Below are 17,152 nucleotides of genomic sequence, written 5' to 3'. Positions count from 1 at the left end.
AGGTGGAGGCGGAGGTGGAGGCGGTGGCGATGCAGGGACGGGCGGAGAAGGGTTTCTGAATGTCGGGGTCGCTGAGTATTGATCCGCGACAGGCGGGCAGGTTCGATATTAGCCGTTTTCGCGAGAGCCAACCGATATACGTCACACTGGCACATCATGCACTTGGCCGCGACGACCGAGGACTCGCAACGCGATCACTTTCGAAAATTGATGCGGAAAAGCCGGATTTTCGAAGGGGTGCTTGACGCAGTCACGAGGGTAACAGCAGCAGCAGGAGTTGGCAGATATGCAGAAAGCGAAAGTTGGGACGTTCGTGAAACATAGCAAGTGCAAGGCCGCTGAAGTTCGAATCGCACAGCCGATTACTACTGGTTTGGTGCGCGTTGTTCGACGAGCGTTTATTTTCACGTGTCTCGCGTCCGACGAGTTTCGAATTCCGCTATTCGATTATCGTGGAACACGTTTTAACGATCTGACCTCGTCGAAGCGTGCATACGCAAAGTATCTCTGTCATACGAGAAAGATTCGATTAACAGGAAACTCGATGATGATAAAGCTATTTTACCACGTCACGACTACGAAGGATGAAAAGAAGAAGTTATCGTTGCCTGATCGAATTTTTGTTTTTGTTCTTTTCTTGTTTTTTTTTTTTTTTTTTTTTTTTTTTGTTTGTTAAAGGACTGTTGATTGTAGGTACCTGAAATAGGAGGTGGCTCGACGAGCGCGGAAGGGCCGAAGAAGGACGGTAAATCGCTGCTGGTGGTAACCGGCGTGTTTAGGTCACCTGGTTTATCCTTCTCGTTAGGCTCCTGAAGATCGTCTCTGCATTCCCTGGGACAGTCCTTGTCCTCGGTGTTGACAGTCTGCAGATGTCTTTTCCCGTCGGTCGAGTCATTGGACGGCGAGGAGGTATCGACGTGTCGGTGATGTTGATGGTCGTCGAGTCGTTGATGGGGATGATGATGGTGATGATGATGTCGGCCATGGGGATCCGAGGAATCGGTATTGTTTTGATGCTGGGCTTGCAAGGGCGCGCAAGTTGCCAGCGACAAGGTTGGAATCGTTTTGTTGCAACTCGTGGACGAGGTGCAAGTGGTAGCGGCTGGCGTTGACGTGCCGCCAACACCACAGACGATCGAATTCGAGGATGTCGCCGCGTTGTACGGTAGACACGCGTCGAAACTAAGCTGCACTGTCTGAAGATTGAAGGTAGCATGAGGATGATGATGATGATGTCCGAGGGGTGGCGGTGAGAGCAAAAACGGGCTGGTGGCCGCGTGGGGCTGCGAGCCCACCACTTCCATGCCGTCCATCGTCATCCTCTGGAGTTGGTCGCCTCCCTGGCTGGCGGTGGCAACCTCCTCGGTACCGCACTGCGTGTCCTCGCCTGCGGTTGTATCGTTCAACGCTATTATTATGGTTAAAATGTTGTCCTTCCTCGGTCGTCCCGACACAGTTAAGCCTCTTTCTCTCTCCCACCGGATATACAAGCTCTACGCGAGTTAGCCCTTATCCGTCTTTTCAGTCTTAGTCTAGTAGAATCAGTTTCCCTTCGTCCTCTGTGCAACAACACCGACCGCGACGTCGAAAGGGTTGAGAAGAGGGTCGCGTGGTACGAACTCTCGGTTCGTACACGAACACACGATAGATCTAAACGTCAAGTCCGTTGAGATCGGTCGTATCTGTCCCTCTTTCCCTCCGTATAGCTCCAGTCACTGGGTTAGTAGTCAAGCGGACGTAGCACGCGCTCCCCCTTTTTTATCCGTCGCGCGGCACGCGCCGAGTCTCTCTTTCTCAGCGAGGTATACACACACGAGGGAGCGGACGCCGGGCGGCAAAAACCGTGTCTCGCGATTGCTCGCCTCTTTGTCCTTCCTTTTCTTTCCCTCTCTCTTCTCCCTTCGAGATCCCACTCTCTTTCGCGAGAGCGCGCGCGCCTGCGATCTGTCGCCGCGGCGGCGGCGGCGGGATAGCTATACACCACCGCGAGCGCACAACCACCACCAACCACAAACCACTACCACCACCACCCAATTATACGCACGGAGACTCTCGAAAAATCCAATCTCACCGGATCGCGACCGATCCTCGTCTCGGTCTTCGTCCCGATCCGGAACGGCTGCCGCGCCGCGCCACGCCGGCCGGTCTGGCCACCAGGGACTGCCGCCGGTTCGTTTCCCTCGAGCGCGCCCGCGCGCCACGAACGAACGAAGATGCGCGACTATGCGGATCCGCGGCTCGAGCCGGCGTCAAGGGATGAAACGCGGAATCGCGATTACTCTTCCTCCAAGACGTTAGTGGTTGTCACTTTTCGTCTCCCTTTTCTTCTATAATCTTTCGTTCGAAACGCCGGTCGTCCAAGTCCAAGCTCACGAATTCGCAATTATATCAAGATGATGATTCTTTCACTCGCGAAATGAATACTGTACGCGACGATGATTTGGCTCGCGCGCGCGCGAGTGTCTTGTAGGTGCAGGCGCGCGCGCGACCGCGCGCCTATTTGTCGTTCCGTGTCCTCCGTCCCTTTCTTTCTTCACCGCTTCCTCTCTCTCCTCTTCCTCTCTCTCTTGTTCTTTCGGTTCGTCTCTTTCTATCTCCTTCGTCGGGTTTATCGTGTGCCTCGGTAGATATGTACCTCTCCGCGGTTAGGTGTGCGTGTCGGAGGCAGCAGATCGCGCGCTCGGATCGTCGGAGGACGCGCGATGCGTGGGGGTCGCGCACGAACTGAGCCGAGCGACGGCGCGCCCCGTAGTTTTATGAATGGACCGCGGAGACTGTCCCATATTTGGAAGCGGCGAGTCGACTGCCAGCCAATCCCCGCTCTGCGGTCCCCTATCAATGCGCGCTTGTCTGCGTGCCGCGTATGTAGCCAACCGCGTATGTGTTACGTACACACGCGCCGCTACTCCCACCACGCAACCAGCACGTCGTCACTGCTCTCCACTGCTCGCAGGCATCTCTGCCCCCACCGTGCACCTCTTCGCGCGCTCCCACCTTCCCCTAACTCCCCTCCACGTGTCCGCTGCCCCCAGCCTGCCCCTCCTCGGCATTTCTCGGTTCTCCAGTGACGTAGACTGACGTGACGTAGGACGCGGCGCGCGCGCTCATCTCCCTTGCGATCGACATCGTTCGAAACCGCGTTCGAGAATTTCCAGGAAAGAAGTCACGCGGAGGAAAAGGAAAACAACAAAATATAGAACAAAGATACGGCGAATTTTGGGAACATGTAAAAATATTTAAATAAGTTGGGATAAGGGAAGGAAATTTCTCCCGTCGTTGTATACCGTCAAGTATTCGATCTGTGGTAGATAATATCACGAATGCGATGCTACGTCCACCACCCCTCGTTCTTCCGCCTGCGTAAGCTCATAGCTGCTGACGCCGATGGCGCCGGCGTACCGACGGTTCACTCAGTGACAGACGTTGGTTTATCGTCAGTTCGAGAGTTTGCGGCCACCACCGGTGTCCCTTCTCGTGAAACATGTATCGATCGAAGCGCGTTCGCTTAGAGACGAAACTTCCCATTAATTCCTCTCGTCTATTCTCAAACGTGATGTTATTTAGTCGCTATAGCATTATAAACTGTTTCGATATTAGATTTATGTTAGATTTCGAACCACAGATTACTATCAATTACGCTGAAATTGTCTTTCCTGTAGCTGTCTGACATATCACTGCACGCAACTACTTATTTTTCTTCCATCAGTAATAATCAAACATAATGATGTTTGCCAGTATATATAAGGTACTCCAGTACTTCGCGAAAACGTTACTTTACTTTGTTTTCCTTAGCTGTCTGGAATGTGATTTTTGTAGCAGTGAACGACGTATGTATATTCGATTCATCATGCACGATCAAACATTATATTTTCAAGAATGTGTATGATACTTTAATACTTCCCTAAAACATTACTTTACTTTATTCTGTTTTCCTTATCTCTCTGGAATGTGATTCCTGTAGCATCGATCGACACTATTTATACATATTCAATTCATCAATGATAATCAAACATCGTGATATTTTGAATACCATGGACGATATTATGGACTCAGACATACCAGTTTATAAATGATCTTTCCGGTGATGCGATTTTTTGATTAATACTGGTGCAGAGAGCGAACGAAGGAAGCGAAAACAGACGCGCAACAGGTGAGAGAGATTATTCTCTCTGCACGGGCGCGCGCACGTGTCGAATCTGTTTGAAAGCGGTGTTCGATTGCTCCGGCAACTAAACCGGGTGAACGGTGGCCCGCAAAGTTCCGGACTGGGTTTGCTACGGCAAAGGAGCAATTTCCTGTGCCACCGCGCCAGTTGCCACCACCTGTAAGAGCGCGCGTGCCGTTCAGCTATACGCGCCTCTATACATGCGTGCGTGTGTCCGGTTACGAGAGGCGCACGCGCGTCTGCGCACGCGCAAACGATCTTTTTCTCGCGGGCGTCGTGTAACCACCTGATGCCCTATTTGGGGCCACGCACTGCCACGCGACCATTCTCCGTCTCTTTTTCTTTTCCACATGCACGCCTCCGTTTGTCCCTCTCTCTTTTCCTCTTCTCCTCTCCTCTCCTCCTTTCAAAGCTTCTCTCTAGCTGCGATTCAAAATATTTTGTTTGGCTCGTTCTCAATTGAAGGGTTTGCGATAATAAAGAGACAATATTCAAATTGTGGCTATTTATGGGAAGAGAGAGGTATAGGTTTCATAATCAAAAGCTTTATTGCTACAACTTTCAGTTGACAAATACCAAAGAGACGAAGTCCACCTTTTATGAAGTTTTCAATTTTATTAAATTAGCGTTGAATATCTCAAGCAACGAGGGATCTATTTTCACAAATTTGTTTATCACAAACAAGCAGAATACATGATCGTAAAATCTAAGATAAATTCTCAAACATAATGTTCGTTACTGTTATATTTTTCCGCAGTTTAATTTATGGAGTTAATCAACTAGCCTTTGAGCGACCCGGTTTATAGCACCTTTCAAGAAAGTGATCCAATCTTGATTGCTTCTGTTGATTTACACAAATTACCGGAAAGTGGAGCTGCCTCAACCACTTCAATTTTTTTTTCGCCATTCGAACGATGCAGAGTTGAAGTTTGGAACTGAACGATCGGAGAGTCGAATAAATTACGATGACTAAAAAAGGCTGCATTTGCCATTGTGGATCCCCAGGTGTCAGGTAGTAAAAGACACAAAGCAGTAGGAGACAGGAGATCGGTATAAAATGATCGTGTTTCTCGATTTGCTTATTATTCCGTTGCTTAAACTTCGTTCTCTTCTACTACTTCGATTTTTCTTCCACACGATGTGTTCGATGTTCGTCCATTCATTACATCGTTGTTTTTCCATGTTGTATTAATTTCTGGCTCGTTTAACCACGCAAACTCGCGACACGCGCGCGCGTAAATTGAGACTCGTAAACGGAAGCGATTTCATACAACGGAAGAACATTTATCGGGCAACGTGCATTCACTCGTGATGGAAGCTGTCAGTGACTTCTCAGATAAAGGCACTTTAACCCGGTAAATTTTCAACAGAGGGAGAAGGAAACAGAAAACTGATAAATACATATTGTTTTCGTTGTTGTTCGGAAAATTGGAAGATCGTTAAAGCTTTATTTGGTTAGCTTCGATTTTATCACACTGAAATAATTTTGTGCACATTATCGCGACACTTTTCCTGAAAACGCACGGCGTTTCAAATCAATGGTTGAATAGTCGCGGCGACAGGTTGCGCGATATTATAATGAGTCAGTGCCATATATAAGTTTATAAGAAGCCTTTCGAGCGCGTTTAGGCGTTACGTTAGCGGATACGCGGCCGATTCGCGATCGTGCACCAATGTGTTTCCCAGTGAATTTTCGACCGCGTCGAAAGCCAAGTCGCTTATCTAACTCGACAGAAACTCGAGCCAAGAAAGCTGTTCTGTACGACGCAATGCCTCTTGAGCTTCGAACGAGCACATGTTAGCTGGTGGAAACCAGAATACAGAAATTTCAAAGATTACGGCATTTTGAAAATTCAAAGTAGTGTCCGAGTGACGACATTTCAGTCAAACTATGTAGTTTGCCTTGCAATTCAACGAAAGTCGCTTATAAACAATTTTTAACGAGCTACATTTGATAACAGAATATTTGACTTGTTATCAGGCACGCGACAAGCAGCGAAATATTGTATATCGTATACATACACTGATATCTCGACGACATTGCTTTCTTTCGAGGATGTAACACGTCTATTCATCGGAAAGAAAGAAGTTGGTTCGATCTTCATACTCTCAGTTGTGTAATCATTATAATTCAATAACACGTGTATAGATATTACGTTATTTTTGGAAGTTATTTCGTCGTTCATTTTAGTAGTCCCACAACATAATATCTTCTCGTTGACTCGAATAGCCCAACCATAAATATACATCGATCATTTCCTCGGTTTGATATTTCTTCCCGAGGAGCTCTATTGCTTTCCTTTTCGATCTTATTCGACACAACTACATTCGTTAAGAAACATTAAAAAACACCTTCGATTTAAACAAAATACAAAACAAGTTTACTCTTGCGTTAAACATTTTCCTCAAACATAACAAATTTTTTCTGCCTACTAAGAGCAAGATAAAGATATAAAAATGTGAAAATCGTAGTAGGAGGAGTACGCTGAATCTTAGCTGACCCAAGCAACTTTACCTTACCCCGCACAAGTTCAAACCGATCGGAAATGTTCGAGATCTCATCACAACACTCGACAAAAACCATAATCTTCCGGCTCCACCATTAGGCGACACACACATACACACACACCCCATCCAATTGCAACTTCCTAGAAGCGAGTTGCGTCGCGTGGGTGTCGCGCGTGCATCGATCTCGACGCTTTGCGCACGCGGCCAAACCGGACACGCGGAACGTAATCGTCGCGCAATCTGCGGACGAGCAAGAAAGCGGCAGCAGGAGCGCGGCAGCACGCGGTCGCGTGTGCGTGTAGCGTGCCGGCCGCCACGGTATTCTGGCACGAAAACAAAACGTTCTAAAATTACCGACGTCTCTCGGGAAGGCGGTGGGCGCACACTATTCGCGGCGCGACTCGCAGCGATTTTGCGCGGGCGACCGCCTCTATTTCGGGCCGCCACGCAACCACCTGAGCCGCCCAGCATCCCCAAATACCCGGGATGACTAGCACCGCGCTCTTCGAGAAGAACTCTCGTACACGGCCACGATGAGTCAGTCAACCAATGTAGACAATTTTTGGCATCCCTTCCAGATTCTTTGCTTTCAAAGTGCTCTGATAGGTACACTTTGTTGGTCCTGATTGTTTCGCCTACGTGACGAAGGAGTGTTCAATTGGCCGGTATCAACGAGACAGCGCAGTGTTGACGATGAACATGTGGGCCGTGGGTGATTCTTGCCTTGGCGGAAAACTGAATTCGACACTTGTTGATATTTGGTTTTCGAAGGGAGAGAATGGCATGGGACATTCTGCGATGATTTCGATATAAAAGAGTCAATCTGCTGGACTACTTTGCAAAATTCGTCTATTTCTTAATATCCTCTGGGAGCTTCACGGAAGTTGGTAATTTGAGTTTCAGTATCAGTGTGATACACGGTTATATGGAATACCAATAATAAATAAACGGAGAAACAAAATTGCATCATTTTCGGACGATATCGTCACAAGTAGATGGTTTATAGCCCTTTGGCTCTTTATTCTCACTCTTTAGTGAAACCGTGATGGTGAATGTGAATTGTAAAATTTCGAAAAGTATGTTTTTTTAAAGATGAACGTTAGTCGCGCATCGAGATTACGAAATTGAGAAATTTGTTGTCTTTCGGTTTGTTGTCTTTCGAGAGACATCTTTGTAAATATCTTCAATAGATCTGTACATCTATCTATAGATACTGTATAATGATACTATAAATAAAGAACATTAGCGTGAAAGAAGGAAGATTTCGTAACGATATTAACATAGTGATCAGCTACAATTAAACCGTACTATACTATCTGTATAAGGAATTCTCGAAGAAAATAGTGGAAGAATCGTAGCAATGCGTGATTATGAAAGTCTTCTAACCTTTATCATATATAATATTCATGAACAAGAATTCTGGGTTCGTCTGAAGATTACAAGCAGTCTTGAGCAACCGCATAACGATGGTACACTAAACGAAGCTCCTTAACAACTTGTTAGCCATTATAACAGCGCGAAGCTAGGTATTTCGAGCATCGAATCAACCGAGATTTCGTAACAGCCAGTATACACGAATCGCTGCTTCATGAATCGCTGTGGTGTGTTTTTGGCAGTGGCTGGCATAAATTCCACCACCGAAAACAGCGACATAGACAGAGACAGATAGCAATATTCACATCGTGAATATTTTATCGGAGCCAGGTGGCCTGGATCTCAATTAAATCGCCAATTGGAATAATTCTTCGGAAACGATAAAGCACATCAACGATCGAAACGACTTCCCTCGTAGTTGGCGCTCGTTAAAGCGGAACGTTTCGTTCCTCTGAGAACGCGACCGTGGAAAAATCGTCGCATCAAGGGCAACGCCTCGAGGAAATCGATTATCCCCGATCGATGAGAGTCGTTCTTCGTTTAGAACGGTCCCGATTGGGGGTCACGACCATTCAACGAAGGATCTTCGCTAAATTAGAGAAAGAGAGAAAAAGAGGCAGAGAGAGAGAGAGAGGCTTAATCCTGGCGTTAACGAGGCCTCGAGGAACCTTTCCTCTCGCGGTTGATTCGAGACGCTCGTATTGATTACTCAATGCCCGTCCAGCGGGAGTAATCGCCAGAACAGAGAACAAGAAGTCGTAGTTTGTGTCTGTAACCCACATCCGAACGCAATTAGGGACGAGCGTGTTTTCGTTTGTAGCCCATCGTGCGTGATGCACGTACGCGATACACCGTTTCTCCTCGTGTGTACGTGTACACCCCCGCGCATAAGTATTAGGTCAGTTACGGAAAGCGGGGTTATCCTTAGAAATGATTAGCAAACTATCGAAGAATTACTATCTGGTCGGCTTGAAACTTATGTGAAGATGAATTAATTTCGCGAAGAATATACATACGATAGTACGAAATATAGAGGCAAAATTTTGTCGCGCTATTTATGAGTTCGATTAGCGAACAGAAGACGTCTTCTATGGTGGCGTTTAATGGTCTTTCGTCGTTGCCTCGACCAATTCTGACAATCGTGTTATTCATTCTTCTATCCTATTTGCTCTTAATTCATTTGAAATTTCGATTGATCTTAGGCGAACTTCTTTGAGTTTCGCATCTATTTCATACAAAACTTCTTCGAATTTAACGAGCTTTAGATTAAAATATTCCGGCTGAGTCTTCGCGATTCATCGCGAATCGTTAACGGGCAACTTTTTCTTGCTGCTCCATGTCTTTTTTTCTTTTTTGAGAAAGTCGCCGGTGTGCACAAAATGTTTCCATAAGTTACTTGTTGGTGTGAACGTTTTGGAAGCGACGAAAAATGTCTCGCTGTAGATAGACCCAATCTTCCGTTGGTGCAGCTCTCACGAGTTCTTGCATCGTTATCTTGATTAATCAATTAATCAATCAATTAATCGTTTCCATGATAATTTAAAGCAATTGTCACATTTTACCAGGAGGTATCTTGATACTTATGCTCGGGAGTGTACGTGCGCTCGCGGTTTCAGGGGCGCATTAATCGCGAGCAGAGTAAAACGATGCACGATCCGTTGAGAGCGCAACGTCCGATCGGATCGTTACGTGTCACGAATCAATTTTTCACCGGTGCAGAGTGAATGGTGTTTGTCGTGTTTATGAAGGCTTCATTAAGAATTATCGCTGCATGTTTTTATGCAGTAATTTTGCATGTAAAAACGTACACACATACGGCATCGTAAATTGAAGTCGACTGGACGATTCGAAATTTGGATGTGTCATCGCGGGAAATACTTTCGCATCGATCAGGCCGACTGATCGATAGCGGCGTTAATGGTCACCGCGTGCAACGTCCTTTTAAGTCCGTTCCTGGCATCGAGTGTTGGCATTACTCGATCTGGAAATGAGTCACGACGACGAGACCGCGCGAGCCTCTTTCGCACGTTTTTGCGCGGCACGATGCCGCGGTGATCGCCGATTAACGACCGTTTCCGGTCAAGCCGCGCGTTTGCTCAGGATTCCGCGTAGCTGGTCGCGCGCCCGCTTCCGGAGCGTTGCGCACTCGCGTCCTTACTGCGACGTTATTGCATCGATCGTCTTGATTGCTCTTTTCCTTCCACGATTTTTCCACTTTATTTATAGCGCCGACAACTCCAGACCAGCACGTACATTCGTTTCTTTCCTTTCTTTTTTATTTTTATTTTTTTTTTCGTCGGATCAATAGGGCCAAGATCATTGAAACTCCTTCGTTGCACCGCTCTAACAATACCGATGACTTCATCCTCGGCAAGACGGACGACTCAATCGTTGCTGAAAGAGAGAACGAACTTCTTCGTAAGAAAAAGAAATATCGATCGATTTCCCAAACCTCGCGCGATTCCTTTTTCGACAGTTCGATGATGTAACGTAGCGTAGTGGTTACAAGGTCGTCGTCAGCGTGAAAGAAGAAGAAGAAGAAGAGGAACGAAGTACTTTAGACGATCAAACAAAACGCAGGCTATTCAAGGGCCCTCGTAAAATCGTTGCCCGCGGCCGGCTGCCTCCGTTATCCATCAGCGTCGCTCTGCGCTTGCTTCGGCGAGGATCAAGATTTTCGTCTTAATCGCCGGCCCATTAAGGAAATTACGTGGGCTGCACGCGACCAAACGAGGATAGAGAGAGAGACGAAGAGAGAGAGATAAAGAGAAGGCTACCTGGACGCGTCAGCTTCATCGAGCAATCGACAGCTTCTTTTTTTCCGGTAGCGAGCGCACGGGAGGAGACGCGTTCGGTTCGCGGCCGCGTCTATTTGCAGGAAATAGGTCAACGTCGTTCGCGAGTCAGAGCAGAGAAGCTTAAAGTCGTTCGTTCGTGCGTTGTTCGCGTGGAAAATAAGCGGAAGAACAGTGCCCGCGGATACGAGGCGCGGTTGTGCGGCCGTGAATCGAGCAGAAAGGAGAATTGCACGAGAAAATCTGTGCAATTAACATAATTGTCCAATAGGGAACGAGTCGTTAATAACAACGAATACTTCAACGGATACGTTTAATACGTATTTACGGGCGATATTAGCGTTACGGGCACGGATACGGGGCGCGTTCTTAAAACGGTGACAGTTGATGTTTCCAAGGAGTCTGTAAATTTACTGTCGCGGAGGCGTAGAGGTGAATTTACTATCGAGCGGAGAACCGCGCGCGTTTCCAGAGCCGTAATTTACATCATACTTCCTCGTTTCTCGACCTTTTAATGCGTAATCTCGTTACAATGAGCCGGAGACGAGAGGGAAACAACCACCACGGTGAATCGACGCGCTCGTTATCGCGCTCTCCTGCTTTTTACTTTTCATTTTTTAGCTTTCGCCGGCACTGCCCAACGCCAACACTATGACTCGCTTCTCTTTCTTTACCGTAACCACGCTGCGATTTGTTTAAGAGCGTCAGCTCTGCTTTGTTTTTTGAATCAGTTTTAGAATCAGCCGTGCTTTTTTCTTCATTCTTAATTGGTTTTTTGAACACCACGAAGGTATGATACGCGATATATTTGATAACTATAAAAATAGCCTAAAATTTTCGGCTCTTGTACAGAAGCGAGATACGAGATGGTTCAAAAGTATCCCTTGTTTTTCCTCGATAACATGCGATTTAGTAACATGAGATTACTTTATCGTCGTTACAGCTATTTGTAGAATATTATTACGCAACGATGCATCTAATATCTAAGATGTGATAATAAAATTGCATGGAGATTTATTTATGAAATATAACGCTTTAAGAAAATAACGTAAAGTTGAAGCAGAGAGAAATCGTGAAACAGCGAAAGAAATCACACGTACCAATAACGATTCGTTTATTCATGATATTTTACTCAGACTCGAGATACTTCTTAACGTTGGGAAAATACGATTGGATGGAAAATGGCTGAGAAAACGAAGCAGGGTTAAAGGTTCGGTAAAGTTAAATATTTTCCTGACAGAGTGTGTACTTTTGGTATTACGTACGTGTAAAACTTACTACACGTTCTATCGACGGTGTTATAATGCGACAACCTATGCGATCTCTTCCTTTTTCCCGTTCGTCTCCACTATTAATAAATAAATGCGACAAAGCGGGAGAACAAATCGGGCTGTGCGCGAAATAAGATGAAGCAAAGAGCGATCACGTATTAATAAACCTCTGATAACGTCAACGTCAGGTTAAAAAAAGGGAATAAAGACTGGACTCACTAAAAATACAATGGCTCTAGGATACATTGGATGAAAATACTTTATGTAAAATACGGTTTAAAAATAAGCCGTTCAAAATAGCTGTGTTGCGTGAAACGATGAAACTGGAGGGAGAATAGGGCCGACGCGAGAAGATTCAAGCACGAAAGAGTACAACGTGAAATACCTAGGTTTTCCGAATTCGATCCGATGTTTCTTCGATCGAAATGAAGTTTCGTCGCTTTAAAACAATACCTTCCAAGAATAAATATCCTATATTTGTTCCAGTTCACTTTTATCCGCGACAGAGATATATTTGTCGCGACCAACGAGTCTATCGTTCACCTAATCGTCGTTACTTTCGACAGTTAGTTTACAGACTTCACAGTCATCCCAAGCTATTCACCCCGGCTATTCACATCAAGTCATCCCAAGCTATTCACCCTGGCTATTCACATTAAGTCATCACTTTTAAAGAATATAGTTTCTTTAGAATCGTACATTTTTATCTAAAACGTCCAATTTATGCTCAACGATATCTCTGGCGATATGTATACGTTTATGTACGTAATAATGTTAATCTGGAAGGAAAAGAAATTGCAAGAACATGTGTGCATACCAATTCGTTGCCCAAATTATTCTTGCGTAAGAAAATTATCGAGCGTGCGTGGAAAAATGAAAATCGGGTGGAAATAAATTAATTAATAAAAATATGAAAGGTGAGATAGAACGTCGATATCCCATTGATTCGGTCTTTGTAAGTTTTACTATCCCCTTCAAAGTTTTATATTTAATTTTCAAAGCATTAAATCAGCTGGAAACTATCTATTTTAAATAAAACATAATCAGACGTGGAATACAACCAGCTGTATTTGTACAGTATCTGCAACACTTACGCGGTGTTGAAGTAAAATGCAGCAAAAACCGCAGAATGACTTAATAAACAGACTGCGGATGTTTATGTTTTCTATTATCTTCTGAATTGAAATAAAGAAATGAATTACAAATTGCGACTTGTTTCTCCTATTAAATATAACGAGTATTCGCTTTCGCATATTTTATTACTATTCCTATTATTTTATATATTTTAACATCTTCAAATGTCCAATAAAATCGTAAAAATCCGCAGTCTACGAATAAATATCGGTCACCGTCGTTTCGATCGATGAGAAACGAAAGTTACCTGAGAATTAAGCGTCTCGGAGCGACGGTAGGCACGATAAAGTTTCTCGGGGCTCGTGGCGCAAGTTGCTACGATTCACCCCATTTGTTCGATTGTGAAGAAGTTCCATGGAGGCACTGGTTTCACCGAAACACGGCACGAGGATCTTTGGATCCGCGTTTAAATAGCCGGGGTCGGGCTTGCGTTTTCGAAGACACAGCATCAATCGACGAGGCACGTACCGTCGGTGGAATTCGACTGACGATCCAACGGCACACACAATCGTCCCGAGAGACTATTTCTGACTCGAGTCCTATCGATCTTTCTCGCTCTGACTCGCCTGCACGCCTGTTTCCCTCGCAACGCTACGTGAGCGGGTTTGTCTCTCCCTAATAAACGGCAATGAAATAAAACAGGGAAACGCGTCGTTTACCTCGACATTGCGGCCTCTTTTTGCCACGAATAGATTTCCACCGTGAACTCGAGACTCGGTGGCTGCCACGAAGAAGCTTCGTTTCTTCTTTAACCCTTTGATGCGATCGCATTGAACTCAGATATGAAAGATCGAAACCTAGCCCAAGGAGGATGTTCTTACGCAAATTCATATCGCTATCGATATAATTAAATAAATGCAAGGTAAATAGAAATTTTCTTCACTTTGTTAACGCTATAACGAATGCTCTATTTCGGATAGTTTCTGTATTATTGCGTTTTGTGTATTTTGGCATCTGTACATTTTCTATAAGTGTGTATAAATCAGTCTACTTGGAATCGTGACGCAAGACAGTCCACTGTTCCTTTTCACAAAATAGTAATCTGTGTTTATCGTTATAGAAAACTGATTATAGCTTTCCAAACCATGGAAATGCGTACAATTATAAAACTAAAGGGACGATGCGTATAGAAGTAAAGTACCAAATTTCGCAAATCTTAAGTTAAGGAACCACCTTTCGTGGTTACGATATTAAGACAAAAAATTCACGTAAATCGACTGGAAAGATCGCGAATGAAATGTAACGTTGTTACTTGCTGGGTCAAATATTCTAGAAAAATAGCGCTTAATTGCGCTATCTCTTCAAGTTCTCCTAAGAATTCTATTGTATCCCTAAAGCGTGCTCATTTACTATGACGCACGATCATTTGGTATGACACTCACTTTGCTCCGATGGGTGAAGTTAAAGGGTTTAATATACCACGAGATCGGGAAATCGGGAATTTTTCGACAGAAGGAAGCTTAGTTTTCGCGTTAAAGGGTGCAGAGACAGTGGCAAGGACCCGCACATTCCAAGTTACCGGAAGAATTCGACTAACGATCCACACCGGTACGTGTTGTACTTCGGATTATTTCTGATCCTTGACCTAACGAGTTCCTTTGTTCCTTTTTTCAATCTGCCGGCAAACGAGCGAACGGGAAACGCCGACTGCCGATGCCTTTCGAAAGTGCTAATAAAATCCAGCTTTGCGTCACACCGAGTATGTATACCGGCGATTATCTTGGAAAGCTCGTTGTTTCGAGCGCGGTTCGTTAGCACGTGGTGACATTCAACCGCGGACGTCAATCTCGCAACTATTTTCAACCGATTCCTATTGAATACTGAACACGCACCACGGCTCAATTCCCGATACTTTCCGCGACCCTCTGTCCTCTTGATACTTTCCTATTGTAAATCGCGAAATAAACTGTTAAACGCGTCTCATCGAGTTAGAAGGTAAAAATCTTCGATTGTTTTATGATAAAACAGTCACGTACAACAAATATGCAGAATTCTTATCTTGATTTAATTTTATTCCTGATAGCACAACCACCGACTAGTTTTCAGCTTTTAGTTTCCATACAGAAAATATGATTATGATCTTAGCGAACGAAGAAGCTTGCTTCGTCCAAAAAGCAAAAGGTGCTTCAAATTTGTACGCGAGAGTGTATAATATACACATATGTGTATTTTACATTTACATATTTAATAAACGCATTTGACGTTAACATAGCGTCACTAGTGTCGTCATAGTATTAATCTTTAAAAGCTATCATCGATGCTATCACGGATCAAAGATATCACCGGATTTTTTAATCTTAGATAACGTTAAAATCAAACAAGCTCGATTCTTTCGTTATATTATTCGATATTAAACAAAAAAGAAAATAGAAGCGACTGTTTGCAATGGTTGCAAATAACGTCACGATGGAGAAGCAAAATTCGCATGGGCTGAAATTTCATCCTTTTTCGAGTGTTATATAATTTCACGCAATCTTGCGGGAAATATTTTAATTTTTGTAAAATTACGTAAAAGCCATCGATTTCGCTTTGACGCTCCAAGGTTTGAGAAACACCGATCCGAATCGATGGGGTGTATCCGGACAGCGTCGCGGAACAGGGTATCTATTTCTGTCCCGCTATCGATTCATCCCTTTCTCCCTTTTCCCCGGCGTGGGCACGTCTCGCCCGTGCACTTGGACGTCAACGACGATGTGTGTAACGCGCTGCTCTCTTATCGGTCGATGCTGACGTAGAAGCAGCTCGCGCCTCTATAAACCATTCATAGACGATAACGTTGGACTTTACATTGTGCAGGCTTATTTTTGCTCTCCGCGTTACGCGCTGCATTACCCTGTTCACCCTCCTCCCTACCTACCCTGTTCGCCATAGAATGCTCGATTCGATATCTCGCGCACAGATATTAAGAGAACATGTTAAGAAGCGATTCTACGTTTTAGAAAAATCAGCGCACACGTGCTCTGTTCCAAATGTAATGAGAATGCTTTATTCTTATACCTCGAATCGCTAAACTATTATGATCTATGCATCTTTTTATAATCCTAGTTATATACAGTGGCTATAAAAAGACATTGGGAAATAAGGATACGTACTAGCGCTTTTTCTAGCCACTGTATATAAGTACAATGATAGAAAGATGCATAGATCATAATGGTTTAGCAATTCGAGGTATAAGACGGATATAGTACAAGAGTTTTTTTTTGTACCAGGTTTCATAGTTCATTTTCATAGCATGAAATTTTTGTAGTCATGAAATTGAAATAATGAAATTTGATATACTTGTACCTATTAAGTTATATTAATTAATACAGTAAATGGTACTAATTACCAATTAGACGATTATGTTATGATAAGAGACGCAGGCGTGACACCAAAATTATCTACATTAATGATAATAATTATTATCTAAGTTAGAGAACTTTACGCGGTGAAGTATGTGTTAGATAAAGATCGTTACATTCTACGTGATCCAGAAAATAATCAATTAACGCAAATGCTTTTCTAAAAATAAATACGATATTCTACAAATTCTTTTCGCCGTCACTGTAATTCTTTCGCATACGAATTCCAAATTTAAGTAATATCGTTAAGTAATATCAGTAAAATGATAAATGTACATCTTCCAGCAAAACTAGCCAAAAAAATTCTGCTTTAAATATTCATTACGAAACTATTAAAAAGTGTGTCTCTACTGTCAATAATCATCTATAATCCACAAACAAAAACTCGATAAACAGGTACAGATCGTAATATACAAATTCGACGATGTTATCCTCACCAATACCTGTAACGCCACAGAATCCGTAGAAAACGAAACACGTTGAGAGGATCTGAGTATGTGGAAGAGAGCGGGGGGACGCGAGGAAGATCGGAATTATTTCTTTCTCTAGCGAGGAATGCATTCG

The 17,152-nt window shown here is 44.2% G+C and overlaps 2 protein-coding genes across 4 annotated transcripts in view; both read right to left on the bottom strand.

Moving 5' to 3' along the window:
* Positions 1 to 17,152, bottom strand: part of LOC132911899 (double-stranded RNA-specific editase Adar) — a 114,719-nt gene that overhangs the window by 4,504 nt on the left and 93,063 nt on the right. The window lies entirely within an intron of this gene.
* LOC132911897 (dendritic arbor reduction protein 1-like) overlaps positions 1 to 17,152 on the bottom strand; it is a 36,344-nt gene that overhangs the window by 4,828 nt on the left and 14,364 nt on the right. The window contains exon 2 of one of the 2 annotated variants that reach the window (XM_060968918.1): positions 785 to 1,387. In XM_060968918.1, coding sequence (XP_060824901.1) covers positions 785 to 1,387 — 603 coding nt within the window. Of the gene's footprint in view, positions 1 to 697; positions 1,388 to 17,152 lie in introns of both variants that reach the window. The other variant, XM_060968917.1, reaches the window with a different exon arrangement.

Source organism: Bombus pascuorum, chromosome 11 (assembly GCF_905332965.1).
Source record: "Bombus pascuorum chromosome 11, iyBomPasc1.1, whole genome shotgun sequence".
NCBI classification, from domain to species: Eukaryota; Metazoa; Arthropoda; class Insecta; order Hymenoptera; family Apidae; genus Bombus; species Bombus pascuorum.
Note: the sequence above shows the minus strand (reverse complement) of the source record. Positions and strands in the feature narration are given on the sequence as shown.